The sequence below is a fragment of the Erythranthe guttata genome, chromosome 9 (genome assembly GCF_056151865.1).
Source record: "Erythranthe guttata isolate IM_541 chromosome 9, IM_541, whole genome shotgun sequence".
NCBI lineage: Eukaryota > Viridiplantae > Streptophyta > Magnoliopsida > Lamiales > Phrymaceae > Erythranthe > Erythranthe guttata.
The window spans coordinates 13,714,338-13,733,162 of record NC_142541.1 but is presented as its reverse complement, the minus strand read 5'-3'; the positions used below and the strand labels follow the sequence as shown (position 1 = coordinate 13,733,162).

The 18,825-nt window shown below is 35.9% G+C and overlaps 3 protein-coding genes across 3 annotated transcripts; 1 reads left to right on the top strand and 2 right to left on the bottom strand.

The window, feature by feature from the left end:
• The first annotated feature begins 299 nt into the window (after positions 1-299).
• LOC105975915 (ADP-ribosylation factor GTPase-activating protein AGD1) lies at positions 300-8,630 on the top strand. The gene is made up of 19 exons (XM_013001160.2): positions 300-755; positions 1,785-1,861; positions 2,473-2,573; positions 2,796-2,866; positions 3,368-3,430; positions 3,659-3,703; positions 4,060-4,125; positions 4,248-4,295; positions 4,415-4,510; positions 4,590-4,631; positions 5,005-5,220; positions 5,313-5,444; positions 5,552-5,785; positions 5,883-5,969; positions 6,063-6,374; positions 6,579-6,724; positions 6,810-6,900; positions 7,135-7,613; positions 8,176-8,630. The coding sequence occupies exons 1-19, from the start codon at positions 693-695 to the stop codon at positions 8,288-8,290; spliced, it is 2,484 nt and encodes an 827-aa protein (XP_012856614.1). The 5' UTR covers positions 300-692; the 3' UTR covers positions 8,291-8,630.
• Positions 8,622-10,613, bottom strand: LOC105975518 (vinorine hydroxylase). Its single transcript, XM_088822964.1, has 2 exons — positions 9,544-10,613; positions 8,622-9,354 (listed from the first exon to the last, which is right to left on the bottom strand). Exons 1-2 carry the CDS (start codon positions 10,501-10,503, stop codon positions 8,752-8,754), a joined length of 1,563 nt encoding a protein of 520 aa, XP_088679090.1. The 5' UTR covers positions 10,504-10,613; the 3' UTR covers positions 8,622-8,751.
• A 1,190-nt stretch (positions 10,614-11,803) lies between these two features.
• LOC105975584 (Pentatricopeptide repeat (PPR) superfamily protein) lies at positions 11,804-15,714 on the bottom strand. Its single transcript, XM_088822963.1, has 3 exons — positions 12,391-15,714; positions 12,206-12,292; positions 11,804-12,016 (listed from the first exon to the last, which is right to left on the bottom strand). The coding sequence occupies exon 1, from the start codon at positions 15,588-15,590 to the stop codon at positions 12,501-12,503; it is 3,090 nt and encodes a 1,029-aa protein (XP_088679089.1). The 5' UTR covers positions 15,591-15,714; the 3' UTR covers positions 11,804-12,016; positions 12,206-12,292; positions 12,391-12,500.
• Positions 15,715-18,825: the final 3,111 nt, after the last annotated feature.

Genomic DNA, 18,825 nt, shown 5'->3' with positions numbered 1-18,825 from the left:
GAAACATCCCACATAATCTAGAAGATTATGTTGAATTTGACACCATAAGGATGGACGTATAAGAAGACTCATAGTTGAGGGATGTAATTGTAATTACTCAAATAGAAAGGGGTTTATTCATAATTTAACCATACCTCAGGGGGTGATCGGTAATTTACCCAATAATATTATTTAAATCATGAATCGTGGCACGAGCTTGGCACCACAAGAGATTGGCGCGCATTTTTCTGCTAATAAGACCAAATGATTAAAAAAATAAAAAAATAATAATGTAGATTTGTAATTGTAATTGACAAAACGACGTCGCACACAGAAATAAAGACTATATTTTGTTTTGTTTTTTTGTGACAGCCATGAAATACCGCATACTCTGGTCCTCTATCCGCCCATTCTCCATTCTTCCTCCATTTTCGCTCCATCGAGCAACTCATTTATTTAATTTTCTCTCTCTCTATTTTTCCCCAATTTATCTTATTCGTGCTACATTTTCCCCCATACAATTTTGACTTCAGAGATTTTTGCATGGAGTTTTGATCTATTTGATCTCGATTTTTTTTTCTCCTGATTTTCGTTCTGGAATTAATGTATAATGTGTTTTTTTAATTTCTATAGATTAAGGGTTTGTTTGGTACTCGAAATGGGGGAATGAGATCCGGTGATCAAATGAAAAGGGTGTGAAATTTTTGGATTATATGCAGCAGGAGGGAAAGATGTATTTCACAAGGCTAGATGATTCGCCGATGTTTCGGCAACAGGTTCGTTAAATTTTCATTTATTTTATTTAATGCTGCGACGAAGTTTGCAAATCGGCAATGTGTTTCAACAGCATTTGGATGTATTCGTCATTTGATAATTTCACTTTTCAATTCTGGGGAATTTTGTGTTTTGAAGGTGTAACTGGAAACCTTGTAATTAGAGTTATGATCAGAGAAAATATCCATCATGAAAGAATTTTGAACACTCAATAGTTACTAATTACAATGTACTGGATATATTTGAACTGAAAAATGTCATATAGCAATTCCCAGAAGTCTTTCTGAATTTTTGGATTTAACCGAAAAATGGCAATACTTATACTGAGATTTATTTTCTGGAAGCACCATGATCACAGACTAAGAACTAAGAAGAGAGGGGAAAATATAAGATGCTCGAGAAGCACTATTTTTCTTATTATTATTTTGAGTAGGCATAGAGCTTCATGGGAATTTACGAACTAATAGAAATTAGGAGCTTAGTGTCAAACGTTGAAGCATGCCTCACATTATAATTGAAACTATGTCATCGTTATCACTAAAATGAATGAAGATGAGATGTATGTCCTTTCTGTGAAAAAAATAGTTTAGCATATTGGAGGTATATGACGTTATGTTCATGAGACACGAGTAAATTGGGGATGTTTGATACTTATCTGCAGTTAGCCTATAATTGAAGAGGAAGGGGTGGTAGGTGATGTGAGAGCGCCTATGGAGGGGGTTATTAATTGGTTGGAGAAGGAACAAAAAAAAAATTGAAATATAGAATATAGAATTTAAAGTTAGAATTGAATGGTGTGTTTCTGTATTCAAAATAGAAGTTAAAGTTAGAATGAAGTACAAGTGAAAGCATCTCTGACATGAGATGTGAGTAATCACGTAATTATAATGGCGTGTTTCTGTATTCTCACCCTTTTTGAGGGAGAAACCTCTTATATTTTGTCATGGAAATCTCCAAACTCGGTACAAGCAAATCACACTTATAATTAATGTCAACTTGATTAACGCGCATTATATTGGCTGACAAAACAGATCCAGTTGATGGAAGAAACTGCCGAGACATTAAGAGACAGAAGTCTTAAGTTTAATAAAGGATGTCGGAAGTACATGTAAGTCCTATGCCATGATTTATTTAATGCATCATATATATTTATTTCAATATCTAGATATCAAATTTATTCAATAAAATCTTAATGTATCATGAGTGTTCTTTTGTTAGTTTTTGTAGTTACGAATGTACAACAGACTTTTAGTTTTTAAAATAAATCCATGTTTTTAAAATAAGTCCATGATCATTTTCATCTCTTCGTCAGTTTTATGTCTTCGGCTATTTAACTGCACTCTGCAAATTTAGAGGTTGTAGCTATTAAGGATCCGATTATTCTCTGTTATATAGTTTCATATTTGTCTATTCTGGTTCTCATTTAAATTCTTTGTCTGTCTCATTGACAGTATATAAGTAAAACAACTAGTTAACATAATAACTGTTGCTTAGCCGTGAATTTTTGCTGACTACCAAGAAGTGGTTTATTAATTCACAACTTTATTCTCCTTGCTTTTATATTTTATCCCAATGAGATATGAAGCTATTTTTAAACACTAAATTTTCTTGGAATTCCGAATTGTTACTTAAACGTTAATGATGTAAGTATTTTAACAGCAGCTGCTTCTCTGCAAGCCTTGCCTGTAACACTCTTTTTTATTTGGTTTGGATTCACAGTGATGGGCTTGGAGAAGCATATGATAGAGACATTGCTTTTGCAACTGCTCTCGAGACTTTTGCAGGAGGGCATCATGATCCTATATCTGTAGCATTTGGAGGTATAAATGATAAATGATAAATGATCCTATATCTGTAACATTGTTCAAGTCTTCAAGATCCTAACTTTACAATCATAAGCTAAGAAAGAAGTTACCTGCCACCTGTATTTGGACCGGGAAATAAAAATAAACAGAAGTGGTTATCCTACAAGACTCTTAATTTTGAATTGTTAAAGTAAGTTTTTTGTTGTAGATGCTTATTAAATTTGCTTTTGTCTTTAGGTCCTGATATGGCCAAATTTGCAATTGCACTGAGAGAAAGTGGAACTCACAAGGAGGTTCTCCGGACACAGGTTGAAACTTTGCTCTCTGTCAGTATAATGCTCATACCGTTTCATCCAGTAATGCATAATAGCTTGATCATTTATTCTTTTATTTAACACTATTTTTAGAAATATATTATGTGTTTCATTAGTGTAATACATGGGTTGCTTTTGGATTGAAGGATTTGGTATTAAGAATTTGAAATGCATAATAACAAATCTATTAAACTTGTTGGGTTAGTTTAAAGTTACAATGGATTTAAATCTTTCAAACCCATTCCGAACTAAATTTTTCAATCATTGTGGTGTATCTCAATTCTAATTAACTGAAATAAAAAAAAATAATAAACATTGCACATTATTAAGTTATGGGGCCTTCATATAAAAATAGTTGCTTGAAACCATAGAGCCTCTGTTTATGTTTCTTCTGAAACCATTTTGAAATGATTTGAACTCTGTTAACATGAAAATTGTACATCATTAATTGCTTCTTTATACTGACATTCTTCTCTTGTATTTAATTTCCCTTAGGTGGAGCACATGCTGAATGACAAACTTGTACACTTTGCTAATGTTGATCTTCAAGATGTCAAGGTATTTCGGATGGCCTTTATGTTCGATGGCCATGTTTTTAGTGTAGTGTTAATGAATAAGTGTTTAACATTTTCACAGCACTTGTTGACAAATAAGCAAATATTTACTAGTTCACATTTAACAACATGCTCTATTTTACGCAATTTCATCCAGTTTTGCTTTGTTTCCACTTCTTTCTATGTTAAAGGACTTCGTATCTCACGTTTTTCAATTTTTCATAACATGCAGGAAGCCCGAAAGCGCTTTGATAAAGCCAGTGTTATTTATGACCAGGTACGGGTTATATATTGACGAAGTGATGAATAACTAAGATATATAGAGTAAGAGAAAGTGTATTGGAGCAATCTTCTGCTGTAGAAATTTCAGAATGAACTACCCTCAAATATTGATGTCATAATTATAATATTTGCAAAAGCATGCATCACTGGAATTGATCTTTAGACGAAAAGGCCATATTTTGTTTTTCTTAATAGCAGTTATTGCAAGAGATATTCATATGCATATTCTTGCCTTAAAGTAAATAACTGCATGCATTCAAGCATGTTTCCATCTTTCAAAAGAAATAATTAATCAAGTGCGACAAAATGCGCTTATTGATAATAACACACGTCCACATCAACACATTCCAGGTTCGTGAGAAGTTTCTATCGTTGAGGAAAAGTGCAAGAATGGACATAGCTAGTGCCCTCGAGGAGGTATATAACCACTTTTACTTCATAAATCGAATATACTTATCTCAATCTGCTCTGGCTATTCATGTAGTTGTTATGGGTAACCATCAATTATTGAACTCTAATTTGGTAGAGAGACGTTCCAGGAACTTTACAATGCAAGATCAACTTTTGAGCAAACACGCTTCAATCTGGTTTGTCGATCTCTTTATATCCATTGGGTTCAAATTATCTTATAACATAATAAAAAGTTTAAGGTATTGTTTAGGGAAAAGACAATCTGTTTTATACTTGGACATGTTTGATATTTTAGGTCAGCGCTCTCTCTGCTGTTGAAGCAAAGAAGAGGTTCGAGTTTTTAGAAGCTGTTGGCAACACAATGAATGCTCATCTTCGGTATTTCAAACAGGTCTGTTGTTCGATCTCGCATTTTATCACGTTTACTATTGCTGTTTATATGGTGATTTTGAAGTTCGTCATTATGACAGGGATACGAGCTATTGCATCAAATGGAACCATATATTAACCAGGTTAGTTTTTTGTATTATAGTTTACTTTGAGTTGCACCATAATTCGTTGAAGAAATACCTTCATGTTTATAATACATATATGTTTACTTCATGAATACAAGTGATGCTTGCCTTTGCAACATGATTAATGTGATTTTAGTGAATTATTTATATACTGTTTATTAATTTAATTGATTAAAATTAGCATAACGAGCTATATTGCAAACAGTTTGATAAGGGGGTATATTAGATATCAAGTTAAGAATTCATACTTTTAAAGGTATGTACTAGGTAGGATAGATTAATATTACTCAAAGTAAATTAATAAATGAGATGATCTTGTTTTGACTCAAAATATATAGATACATCTTTAATCTGTTCTGATCTACCATAGGTCTTGGCTTATGCTCAACAAGCAAGACAAAATTCGAACTATGAGCAATCATCTCTCAATGAACGGATGCAAGAGTACATGAGGCAGGTTGATCAAGAGAGCCGGCGCTCTTTCAATGGACCGCAGAGTTCCACAAATGGTGATGCCATACAATCTTACCCCAGAAGTTCTCATAAATTGATAGAGGCAGTGATGCATTCTGCTGCCGAGGGAAAGGTACATTACGTTTGATTTACGTTTCATACATACTCTCAGGCATTATAACTCTTAGGTTTATTTGGACTGTAAATAAGACTTCAATAGTTTAGGTGCAAACCATTAAACAAGGATATCTCTCTAAACGTTCGTCCAATTTGAGAGGTGACTGGAAGAGAAGATTTTTTGTTCTTGATAGCCGGGGAATGCTTTACTATTATCGCAAACAATGGAGCAGGCCAACTGTAAGTCACGCAAAAGAAACAAATTGATTGCCACATTTACTGTAGGCTAAATAAATGCCTTTTCTTTCATATGACCTTGTTTACTAACTGAATCATTGGGCTCTCAGTTCCATGGAAGTAGCAGCCAGATGCCCATACACAGAAATACTCCTTCCGAACCAGGTTCTGGATTGTTGAGTCGCTGGCTTTCATCTCATTACCATGGTGGCGTGCACGATGAAAAATCTGTTGCACGTCACACAGTTAACCTGCTTACATCCACCATAAAAGTTGATGCAGAGCAGTCTGATCTGAGATTTTGTTTCCGAATTATTTCACCTACAAAAAACTACACTTTACAGGTAAAATTTCTGTGCATCAGATGTCTAGAATATTGACTTCTTCTTAGCAGCAGTGCAATCTGTATTGACATACTTCAAATATTTTGTACTGATGTAGGCGGAGAATGCAACAGACCAGATGGACTGGATTGAAAAAATAACAGGAGTTATTACTTCTTTGCTGAGTTCACAAGCACCTGAGAGGGTAAACATGAGAAATATGTTGGATTCATAAAATTTTTATTGTTTCTTTTTCCCTCTCATTGTTTATTATCATGATTCATTTGTATATTGGCAGTTCTGTTTTAGTCCGGTTAGTGAAAGTAGTTCCTTTGGAAGTCCTGATCATGATCTCAAGACCATTCATGAATACACATCAGAGAAAGATCATTCGACTAGAAATATAATCCGATCAACCAGAAGTTCCCTACAAATTCACTGCAGCTTGAAAAATGAGAAGCCAATTGATGCTCTGAGGAAGTTACCCGGAAATGATAAATGTGCTGACTGTGGCGCTCCCGAACCAGATTGGGCTTCCTTGAATCTTGGTATTCTTATATGTATTGAATGCTCTGGCGTTCATCGTAATCTTGGCGTGCATATATCCAAGGCAAGTCCTTACAAGTTTCCTAGTTGCTCCTGATTTTGTTGATATGATCAAGTATTGGTTCCATTTCTGTCCTATAGTCGTTCCAGGCTATTGATTTTATGCTTGTATAGTTGGAACTATCTAATGAAATATTTGTATAAGTCTGTGATATTAGATTTACTGGATTCTGATCTCAAAGCTTTTGCGTGTTAACTCTCAATGCAGGTAAGATCCTTAACACTTGATGTGAAAGTGTGGGAACCTTCCGTCATTACTTTGTTTCAGGCACTGGGTAATGTCTTTGTCAACTCAATATGGGAAGGGTTGTTACGATCAAGTAGAACTGTTCAGGCAGATGAAATACCAATGCGGTAGAGATTACAGCAATCAAGATTACTGTACTGCACTTTCATATTTAATAATGTGTTTATGACAAATATAACTTTTATCTCGTAGGTCATTCGAATCTGATAAATACAAACAGTTTTTAACCAAACCACATCACAGTAATCATATATCAGTAAAGGAGAAGTTCATTCAAGCAAAGGTATTGCTCAATAAATGATTCTTTAGTTTATTTTTCCCACAGTTTACAACTCTTTCCAGAATTGGGAATATTGATGCACAAGTGATTAGAGATAGGTGTGACTGGCTATATATTTATAATTCTTTACGGATATCAATATAGTATTCCACGTGATTCTTATATTCCACCTGAACATATTTATGATTTGTCTTCTCACGTTTATATGTAACTAAGGTAATGTTCTTTCTACTGCAGTATGTAGAAAAACGCTTTCTTCACAAATTAAAGGATAGCCAGCATTTCCTTTCAGTTGCTGAACAGTTATGGGAAAGTGTTCGTGTAAATGACAAGAAATCCGTGTACCGCCTTATCGTCACGTGGGAAGCAGATGTTAATGCAGTCCGGGGTCAATCTTCGCCTGTTACATCCTTATCTTTAGCCAATGTTATGAGATTGCATGAACAAGAAAATTCTGAAGAGACCTTTCATGATGTAGAAGAAACTACTTCAAAATCCTTGGACCTACAAGAAGAAAATGAGAATCCACTTGTTGATAAGCTTTTTGATGGATGTTCCTTACTTCACCTCGCCTCTCAAACTGCTGATATTGGCATGGTGGAGCTTCTCCTTCAGCATGGGGCAAACGTGAACACTTGTGATTCAGGGGGTCATACACCGCTGCATCATTGCGTTATGAGGGGTAGAATCGGAATTGCTAAACTGTTGCTACTCAGGTAATATGTTGACAAAACTTTGACTGGCTCTTTATATCCTTCTCTCTTGCTTTTCCATCAAAATCATGCAGTGTCCTGTATTTGTTAATAACAAAAAGTTTGCTTCTCAGACTATTCTGCTAAATTTGATGTAGTATATGTAGGGGGGAAAATGAATCGAGTAGAGCCTTAGGCATGGTTGTTCAAGCTTGTTTGAGTTTTTGTCGAGCTTGGTTCGATAAGCATTCAAGTTGAGCTCGAATGAGCTTTAATCGAGCCGAACACGAATCGAGCTCTAGTAGCTTGATATTTTAGACATATTTTATTATTATTTTTTCTGATCGAGCTTGAACCAAGCTTCATAGCTTATCGAACGATTATATGTGTTCAAGGTTGTCTGGTTAGTCGTAATGTCAATGAATCAAGCTCAAACGAGCTTTTAAAAGAAATCGAGAAATCTAGGCAAGTGTTTTGGTTCAAATAAGAGACTTAAAATTCCGGGATTTATATGTCTATTCCTTGGCTAAGACAATATCTCAGTGTATTATTCAGTTTCTTGCACTAATTGTTATAATTTATACAGGGGGGCCAATCCAGAAGCCGTTGACAAGGAAGGTAGAACTCCTTATCAGCTCCTTTCAGAATCAGATATTGATGATGTCGAGCTCCTTGCTCTCATGAAGAATGCAAATAGATAGTATTATGTACAAACAAATTCCAAAATTAGCTTGGTTCGTGATGCCGCTGTCCTTTACACCAAGAGGAGACAATTTTCTTTATCTTTTTCTCCCGATGCCGTCTTTTTAAGATGTTGAGAAACTTATTTTATTTCTTTTTTGAATTGACATGAGAGATTAGTCTGCGTGCTGATCATGATTGTCAACCGTAGATATAGAAGAATACTGGTTTTACGATCAAGAGACTGAGGCCATACTTCAATTGTCCCTTGTTTAAATATACTGTATAGTAGACATGATTTTTTGTGTATATAATTGCTAAGTTGTTTGAGCATTGAGAAGGAACACGAAGTTTTTCAAATAGTAGCTTACAGTTTTTGTGTTGAATTATTCTCCCAGGTTACTATCTGATTTACGCCTTAAATTTCTCGGAAAAGAGAAAAGATACCACTCTCCGTTTGCAGGTTTTTTTGGTGAAAATTTCACAACTGCTCATACAGCTGTGAAGATAACCGCGGATTGACCATCATTTCGACTGGATTTGCCTTTGCCGTGGTAATGTCAAACAGTCCTTCATCCATACACACAGGTGCAGCGAAATCGAAACCATGAAGCAATCGAGCCATTGCAAATCCAACCACTCGCAAAGCGAATGTGGCTCCAGGGCACGATCTCCTTCCACAGCCAAACGGGATGAAATCCACACCATCTTCGTTATGGCCTTTCAAGAATCTCTCCGGCATAAACTTTTCGGGCTCCGGCCAGAACTGTGGGTCCCGGTGAAGCTTCCACAGGTTTACAAACAGCTGAGTGCCTTTGGGGATGAGATAGCCGCTGAGCTGGCAGTTTTCCGACGCCTCGTGCGGTAAGGTTAAGGGGAGAGGCGGATAGAGGCGCAGAGTTTCTTTGATGACCGCGTAGAGGTAAGGTAAGTCGTTCAGGTCAGATTCTTGCACCCATCTTTGCTTGCCTACTTTCATGTCTATCTCTTCTTGTGCTAGTTTCATTACTTCCTTGTTGCTTATAACCGCTGACAACAACCTTGTCAGGTACACAGATGTTGTGTCCAATCCTAGTATGACATTCTGCATGCATGATTGAACCAGAGACATCATACTCTATTATACATACATATATATGTGTGTGTGTGTGTGTGTGTGTGTGTGTGTGTGTGTGTGTGTGTGTGTGTGTGTGTGTGTGTGTGTGTGTGTGTGTGTGATGTTTTATATACCTAAGAAAGATGCTGAATTAATAGGGTGAGGAGAAGTGATTACCACTACAAAGGTTTTGATGATAGTTTCCTGTGGTGCAATAAACTTGAACCTGTCATCGACTGAGGAAAGCATCACATCTAAGAAGCACCAATCCTCTGTACCTTCACCTCTCGTGAGTCTTTTCTCGAAGAAATCGTGACCGTCGATCCAGTCCTCGATTAAGCATTCCAGTTCTTTCGACACTCGTTTCATGTCCTTGATCTTCCCTCCGAAATCCATCCATCTCAAAAGCGGAATCGGGATCACATCAGACGGCACAAATTGCCCCGATAACTCAGCAACTTCTCTGATTAATCTTCTGAAACTCTCTTCTTCACTTGCTCGATCTCCAATTTCGTATCTTTTTCCAACAATCAACCTCACAACTATGTCTGAAGTCATTTCTTCAACCCAATGCCTGATTATTACTTTAACCGGCCTCGCACTTTTTGCTCCAAAGTACAATCTTCCGATGCTTGTGTTAATAACGTCATAAACTCCGATTTTGTTCGAGTGTTTTGAGATAGCTTCTAAAGAAAGGAGCTTTCTCATTTCACTCCAATACGGACCATCTTTGAAACCAAAGTCTGCTTCATGATTATTATAATTATTATTATAAACTAGGTGTTCTCCTGCACTAGATTTCGGTCTATGTGCGAACAACTTATCTTTGACCGTGAACCATTCTTTGATAGCTTCGTGACTGCTCACGAAAACCGCTCTTTGCATGCCGAGCTGGAGAGTGAAGGTGGGCCCGTATTTATCGGCAAGTGCCGCTAGAGCTTGAGCTATGTGGTTTTGGCAATTTAGAAGATGAAGGTGGCCTACAATAGGCCACGCACCTATTGGTTGAGGTGGAGAAGAGGTTTTCTTGACATTGTTCGATTTAGTGCGAGGATGTTTCCTCCATAGATTGCAGAGCAAGGCTAAGAAGAGAAGAGTAGAAACCATGGCTCCAACATGGATTAAAACGAAGTCCATCTCGTAAAACTCGAAGAGAAGAAATTCTTTTAGAGATGTTTTGGTTTCAAACCGAGAACACCTAGCATCGCGAATATTACTCGTATGTACGAATCGAAAGGAGCATTGTGGATATTACTGTTGGAAATTTTTATTTATTTATTTATTTGAATTAATGTTCATATTTACCAGTCTTCTTTTACCTAACTTTCAATCTGTATGGTATTGGTGGGGTATAAATGCAGTGATGGAGTAAAAGGTAAAAGTGATGTACAAGAGGGAATTGATTGAATAACCTAGGAATAGAAACTGCCAGTTATTGCAGGCAGAAACAGAAGATTTTATGTTTGGCAACTGTCCTAATTATTTCTACTCCATACTGAGAATTTTTTTGGCTAAAAATCAATATACTCCGAGCCCGTTTGGCTTTGAACAGCCGATAAACTCTTAAGTATGATAAGTTGTTTTAATAGCTTATAGCGGTTACGTCTTGTTATAATTAATTTTTAATGTGTTTGAATAATAAACTTATAAGTTAGTTTTACTCATTATAAAATTTTAAATAAAAATATGGGATAGAGGTATTTTTATTTTATTTATTAAGATCCCTTTAAAAAAATTAACAAACACTTTGAAAGAGCTTATAAGCTCTTAAACATCTTATAAACTCCTTTTAAGAGTCTTATAAGCTTAGCCAAACACCCTCTCAATTTAATATGCACTCTCAAATAGGGGTGTAAACGAGCCGAGCTCGCCTCTTTTGGCTGGCTCGAGCTCGAGCTCGAGTTAATTTTGTCGAGCTCGAGCTCGTCGAGCTCCTCTTTTTTTGGCTCGAGCTCGAGCTCGTGTCAATTTTGTCGAGCTCGAGCCCATTGTCTTTATTTTTTTTTTTTTTAATATTTTTTTAATTATTATTTTATTATTAAAAATTATTTAAAAAAATAAAAAATAAAAACTAAATTGTAATTATATATATTTTTAATATTTGTATTTATTTCTATAATATTTTACATTATTATACATTATTTAAATAAAAATAACATATAAAAAATAAAAAATAAAATAAAAAATAATAATAAATCCGGCTCGCGAGCTCATGAACAACTGAAAACCGGCTCGAGCTCGGCTCGTCAGAAAGCTCGAGCTCGCGAGCTCGAGCTCGAGCTCGAGCTCGAAAATCTCGAGTCCGAGTTCGAGCTTTTTACGAGCCGGCTCTTCGAACTCACGAGTCGGCTCGGCTCGTTTACACCCCTACTCTCAAATTAATATTCACTGTTGGCCTTTATTCTGAATGCTCTCAATTCTGTACATTACAAACTTCTTTCTAAGGGAAGTTTCATTGATCAGAGTAAGTGAAAAAAAAAAAGTTGATTATTCACAAAAAGTACTTCCCAGTCAATAAATTAAAAAAATTACAAATTAACCATATATATTACAAGACAAATTATTTTATGTTACACTCACTGCACATCACAGTGTAGAGTTTCGTCATCATCAAAACAAAATATAATTAGAGGATCTTTTTGCTCTTCACCTGCAACATTACAAAAAATAAGAATTAAGAATTACATAGTTAAGGAACGAAAAAATCGAAGCACAAGACCAAGAAGTTTCGTTGCTAAGTTCTAAAATACGAGTAAAAAACAGGATTGAACAAGAAACAAGCAGCAAAAATATTCAAACTTCTCGACTAAGAGCAAGTTAGAGGATATTTTTTACTTACAATAAAGATTTAACTCATTTACGCGTGTCGACCAAATCCGAGCATGCTTATGGTGACAGCCAATCGAATACCTCACCACCAAGGCACCTATAGTAGACAAACGAGAATAAGTCGTATTGAAATCTTAGATAAATTCCCAGCAATACAACGGCATAGCGAAAAAGTTAAAAAACGAATATTTATACCGAAATTTCCGAAGCATGGGCATATTCTCTCTCGATTTTGGTGCACAAAAAGTGACCGTTCTTGGATCGATCACTAACAAAGAATAGCAAATCCTCAATCAATTTCAAGATTAAATCTGACAAGCAATTTCATTCGCTGCCAGCCCAGAAACCTCGTTTTTGCTGTCGAGATTCCCTCGTTGATATTGTCCAATCAAATCATTCAAACTCATGGATGGCGGGACCCACCCGAATCTCACCATAACATCAAGAACCTTATCTACTTCTTTGTATCCTACTCTTTTCAGACCATAAGCCAAGGTACCACACGTGGCAACACTCGGCTTGTACCCTTCTACTCCCGTTTTCTCAATCAACGACAATACCTCGGAAATATCTCCGTTTCCGCACCATACAGTTACGAGTATTTCACTAACTTTTCCTCTCAGCACACCCTTGTCCAAAAGCTCGTTCCATTTCTTAAACCCTTCCTCCAAATTCCCATCTTCATGCAGTGCATCGATCATCAATCTGTATATAACTTCGTCTGGTTCGATACCCTTATCCACCAAATCCTCAAATAAAGCTAACATTTTGGATTTATTCCCGACTTTGTTATAACCTTGCAAGAGCGAAGTGTAAGTTATATTAGTCGGCAATATATCCCGCTTTCGCATCTCCGAAAGAAGCTTCTCCGCTTCTCCCATCTCTCCAATCTTGCTGTAGTGATTGATTACGATCGTGAACGTCACGTGATTTGGCATGATTTGCCTATCGACCATTTCCTTGACCAAGTCAACCGCCCTGCTCAAATTCCCCGACTTGCAAAACCCGTCAATCATTGTGTTGAACGTGTGTATCGAAGCAATACCCTTCTCCACCATACCGTCGAATAAAGACAAAGCCCTCTCCATATCTCCTTTCTTACAGCATCCATTGACAAGTGAATTGTAGACAAAAACATCGGGCGGGACCCCCTTAGATGACATCTCTTCCAACAAACCAAACGCTTCTTCCAAATTTTCCGCCTTGCAAAACCCGTCTATCATAGTGGCGTACGTAACCTTATTTGGCATCAAACCTTTGTCAGATAATCCACCAAACAACTCCTTAGCTCTCTCTATCTCGCCCGATTTAAAGAATCCACCAATCAAGGCATTATAAGTTACGATATTTGGATTTATACCCTTTTTGGACATTTCATCGTGAATCCTAAAAGCCTCTACCATACTACCTTGCTTACAAAAACCAGAAACGAGCGAAGTGTAAGTATAAACATCGGCCACCAAACCCGTGTCGGAGAATTTCGAGAAAATTCTCATTGCTTCGACCAATTTCCCGTTCTTGGAAAGGCTGATTATAAGTACACTATAGATATGCACATTCGGGAGTAAATTCTGTTCTAGCATGCGGTTGAATATCGAAAACGCCTCTGTCAAGTTCCCGTTTTTGCAGAGGCCGTCAATTATAGACGTATAATTGTATAAATCGGGAGCTATACCTTGATCGAGCATCTCCATGAAATAACTTTCAGCAAACTCCATATTACCGATCTCAATGTATCCGTTTATCAATCCTCCAAATGTGTAGGAATTTGGTATTAATCCCTTCTTTCGCATTTCAACGAAACAAGTTCTTGCCTCTTCCATTCTTCTTAACTTGCTAAGACCCATAATTACAGAGTTATAGCAGAAAACGTCGGGCGAAATGCCTTTCTCCCACATACCGTCCAAAATCGCCATAGCCTCTTCGAATTTAGCTTCTTTCACGTAACCTTTTACGATCGTCGTGTAGATAGCAACACTTGGTGCGATACCTCTTGCAGACATATTCTCCAATAAAAGATTGGATTTTTCGAGATCTCCGGTTCGGCTCAACTCGTTAATTATAGCACTAAATGTGTACGCCGAAGGTGGCAAGTTTCTTTCATTCATCCAAACGAGCACCTCAGAAACCTTGTCCACAGTACCCTCTTTACTATAAGCCTCGATCAAATAATTGTAAGTCTGGATTTCGGGTTTTATCCCCATTTCGATCATTTCATTTATTAAGTTCACTGCCCTCTCCATTTCACCAGCTTTGCAGAGACCGTGTAAAATAGCATTATACGTCACCAAATTCAACTTAATTCCACGAGCAACCATCGTATTCTTGATTTCGAAAGCTCCATCCACATCTCCCTCTTTCATGAACCCATTAATCAACGCGGTGTAAATATTATGATCCGGGTTCAAGCCTCTTTCACACATCTGTTCCAAAATCAACTTCGCCTCAGAAGTTCTCTTGTGCTGGCAAAACCCGTCAATGAATATCGCGTAAGTGTAATTATCGGGAACCAAGCCCTTCTCAGCCATTGTCGTTTTCAGCTCCAACGCCTCATCGAAATCTCCAATCCCACACAACCCTCTAACAACAACATTATAAGCAATCACGTTCGGTTCGCAGCCGCGCTCTCCCATTTCCGAAAGAACCCTTTTCGCCTCCTTCACATTCCCAGCCCTACAATGAGCTGTGATAACACTCACGTAAGTATACGCATCGGACTCGATTTTCTTGGCCGACATTTCCCCATAAACCTTCCAAAACAACTCCATCCGGTTGCACCTCAACAAGTCCTTCAACAGAGAGTTGCAGCACAGCAAACTGATCCTAAAGTCGCAATCTTTAACACCCAAAAACACACAAACGCACTCATTCCACATTGCCCTCTTCCTATACACATCAATCAAAAGCTCAAACGCAACGGGCCTCGATCGAAACCTCGGGCCCCCGCTGTAAACAATCGAATTCATCGAGTTCAAAACATCGGAAACCGAAACACGGGCATCAACCATTCTGCCCAACACATTGATTGCGGGCGCGTAGAGATTGGAGCCGCACAGAACAAAAGCGAGAATCGAAAAGGAATCGAGGGTTTGAGGGGTACCCAGATGCTGATTCGACCAGTTGAAGAAATCGAGGAGGCGCATTGGGTGCGTGGAGAAATGGGATCTTTGAAGAACTGATTGGACCACATCGGAGCTGAGTTTCGTCGGAATATGCGAAGATTCCAATAGGAATTGCCAGTTGTTGTGCTTCGACAAAACTCTGATGATTTCTTCAGCTGTAGCTTCGGTGTGTGGTGGTGGGGTGTGGCAATATTGCTGGGATTTAATGGAGGCGAAAAGGAGCCTGGATTTCTTGATTGTAGTGCGGATTCTGGGTGAGAACAATTGCACCATTTTTTTCGTGCATCTGAATCTCTGGGTTTTTTTTCTTTTTTAATTTCTCAGAGAGTTGTTTTTGCAGAGAAGATGTAATCAAGAAATATTGGTTTTAAAATTTTTTAGTGGGCTGAAATTGAAATATTGGCCCAATTTTGCTTTCCTTTGATTAAATAGTCTTCTCTTATTTAAAATCTCTAGCCTTTTTTTAAGGATTTTTTTTTTTTTTTTTTTTTTTGTGATTAATATTTTCTTTTTATAAATACCTTATTAAAAACTATAAAAAATTTACTAAAGTATTGAAGAAAAATAAACTTGTGACAAATTTCAATAACACAAGAAGAAAGTTAAAGTAGTAATCAACAAAATATTATTTATATTTTAGCATTTTTCGATGTAGATTCTTTAACCAACAAGATATTGATTCGAAAACCATGAGTAAATCGCCATCCCTGCTTGTTTTGTGATTACTGATGAGTGGCTGTTCAATAATTATTATTGAGTGATAGTTCTGTAATTACTTGTTGAGTGGCAATTATATAATTACTTATGAGTCCAGTTCTGTAACTACCGATAAATGGAAGCTCATTAATTATTTGTTGAGTGACAGTTATGTAATTACTTGGTGAGTAACACTTCTATAACTAATGACAGTTCTATAATTTCTTGTTGAGCAACAGTTCTATAATTACGATAATGAGTGGAATTTATGAGAATACTTGGTGGATGAAAATTCTATAATTACTTGATACGTAGTGATTCTAAAATAACTTTTGAGTGGTAATGTTGTTTTATTCGGTGAGTGGCAATTTGGTAATTATTACTTCATGTCAGTTATGTAAATCATGTTGAGTGATAGTTCTGTAAGTACTCAGTGATCGAGGAAGTTTTGTAATTACTTGGTGAGTGACATTTCTGTAATTAATGTCAAACGATAGTTCTGTAATTTTATGTTAAGTAGCAGTTCTATAATTACTTGTTGATTGCCAGTTCTATAATCACGATGTTGAGTGACATTTCTGTAATTACTAGATGAATGGCAATTGTGTAATTACCTCGTGCATGGTAGTTCCATAGTTACCCTTCTTTTATCAAATGAAATGAATTATCTTTACTTAGTATGGACCATCAAACCATAAAATCATCAATCCCTTCGCATGGCTTCACAAATTATATCTTCCTTTTCCAATCCCAAATACTAAAAAAAGGACCAAAATTTGTGGGCACTTTTTGTGCTATTACCAAATCATACTTTATGCTTTAATACTTACGGTATAAATCAGATGTATCGGATCGTAATTATCACTTTCCAAAAAATCGAAACATTTTTTTCTTGAAAATAAATAATTATAAAAATATGTGAAAATTTTGAAAATTAGAATTAAAAAAAAAAAAAACATAGTTCCAAAATCAGAAAATTTCCGGATCGAAACCGTGGAATTCGGAAATTTCATATGAAATTCTTATATTTTTTCCAATTCTGAAAATAATTCCGAAAATTCTCAAAAATTACAATTATGATATGAGTATTATTATATATTTTATATTTTAGATGACTAAAAATTGGAATCCTTTATGAAACGTACTCAAAGTAGCTCTCAATAGTGGAGGCATAATAAAGAGCCCAAGCCCACATACTAATGATTAAGTACAAAACTCGAAATGGGCCTATTAATTGACAACAAATCAGCCAATAATAATAATAAATAAATAAAAATTAATAATTAATAATTAATAATTAATAATAAAAAAAAATAGTGGGGGGTTGGGGGTGGGGGTTGTGTTCATCTGACGCACCTGGTCTACTTCCCTTTGTTACATAAGATTTAGTGAGGGAAAATAGGGTAGCATAAAATCTTTGAATAAAATAGTACAATTGCAACATATCTTTAATTATTCACATGTTATGGTCCCCATCCCATTTTGGTATATATAATTTATTTAATTTTTATTTAAAAGTATATAATTAATATAATATATAATCCAAAAGTTTAATACATGATGATGCCATGCCAATGCAAAACAAATACCATCATCCTCATAATTAATGCCAACAATTTTTAGTGCCAATGTGTATATTTATTTTCCTACATTGTGTTTTCTTTTCATTTATTTGTTGGGAGGATGACAATATTTTTTTATAATGAGTCGATTTTAATTGCATTTAAATGGTATCTACTAACTTGGAAAATATTGGTTTTTTTACAAATGGTAGGCGTAATTCGGAAAGGCTAAAAAAATGAAAAAGAAACGGAGTCATCGCATCAACATTTGTGCAAAGAACAGTGATGCGGCGCCGTTTGGTGATTGAAAGTGGGGCAGGAAAAAAGAAACAGGGGGTCGAATTGGTGCAGTCCGCTAATAAAAGGGGCGAAATAAAAGGCAGAAAGTATAGAGACGAAAAAACGCGCAAACGCACACACAAACGGTGGGCGTAATTCGGAACTAATTAGGGGCGAAAAAATAAGTTCCAATTTCGTTCCAGAAAAAAAAAAATCGGAATTTCGGAAATTGGATGAAAAAACTTGTTTCAAAATTGCAAAATTTCGGATCGGATTCGGCCGAATTCGGAAATTTCCAACTTTTTGTCACCTAAAATGTAGAATACATAATAACATTGTTATTTGAAAGTGTAATATTTGGAAGAAAAAAAATTAGAATTTCCAGATTATTTTCGGAACTTAAAATCAGAATCTCATATATATATTTCAAGTCCGATCTAAATAATTTCAAAAAAGTCGTAACTTGAATGATCAATTTAAAAAAATTGATTGATGTACTATAAATTTGGGGGACACAAATTAAAATCCTATACCTATATCTATATCTATAGCTATGGCTAATTCATTGGTTGGATTGATTATATTGTTGTGTCTCTTTTGTAAGTTTGTGAGAATCATGAATAATGTGGTGCCTCAAGATTGGACTTGTGCGTGTGTGTGTGTGTGGGATCTCAATTTTGATTCTAATGATATTATTGCATGCTTTGAATTACATATTTTGTGGCAAATTGAATTTATTTAATTGGAAAATAAATCAAAATCGAGAAATTTTATCAAATAGAATAATAAATTTGTTGTCAACATTTATTTTTATTTTTATGTACGAACTGTAGTTGCATTCGAACTTATTTGGACGATGAATTGCACGAAAAAATTATTTGAAGCAGTGCACGTGAAATTTTGTAAATATTTAGTTCAACTTCTTTATAAATTATGGTTAGATCATTGCATCAATGATTTAACCTAATGAT

What these genes read in the sequence shown, in the direction of transcription:
- LOC105975518 (XM_088822964.1), bottom strand. Translation starts at nt 10,503, where the DNA reads ATGGACTTCGTTTTAATCCATGTTGGAGCCATGGTTTCTACTCTTCTC. An exon ending in TCATCAAAACCTTTGTAGTG is followed by an intron (nt 9,355 to 9,543) that starts GTAATCACTTCT and finishes TCATGCATGCAG; the next exon opens with AATGTCATACTAGGATTGGA.
- LOC105975915 (XM_013001160.2), top strand. Translation starts at nt 693, where the DNA reads ATGCAGCAGGAGGGAAAGATGTATTTCACAAGGCTAGATGATTCGCCG. An exon ending in CGCCGATGTTTCGGCAACAG is followed by an intron (nt 756 to 1,784) that starts GTTCGTTAAATT and finishes CTGACAAAACAG; the next exon opens with ATCCAGTTGATGGAAGAAAC. An exon ending in GCAGATGAAATACCAATGCG is followed by an intron (nt 6,725 to 6,809) that starts GTAGAGATTACA and finishes TTTATCTCGTAG; the next exon opens with GTCATTCGAATCTGATAAAT.
- LOC105975584 (XM_088822963.1), bottom strand. Translation starts at nt 15,590, where the DNA reads ATGGTGCAATTGTTCTCACCCAGAATCCGCACTACAATCAAGAAATCC.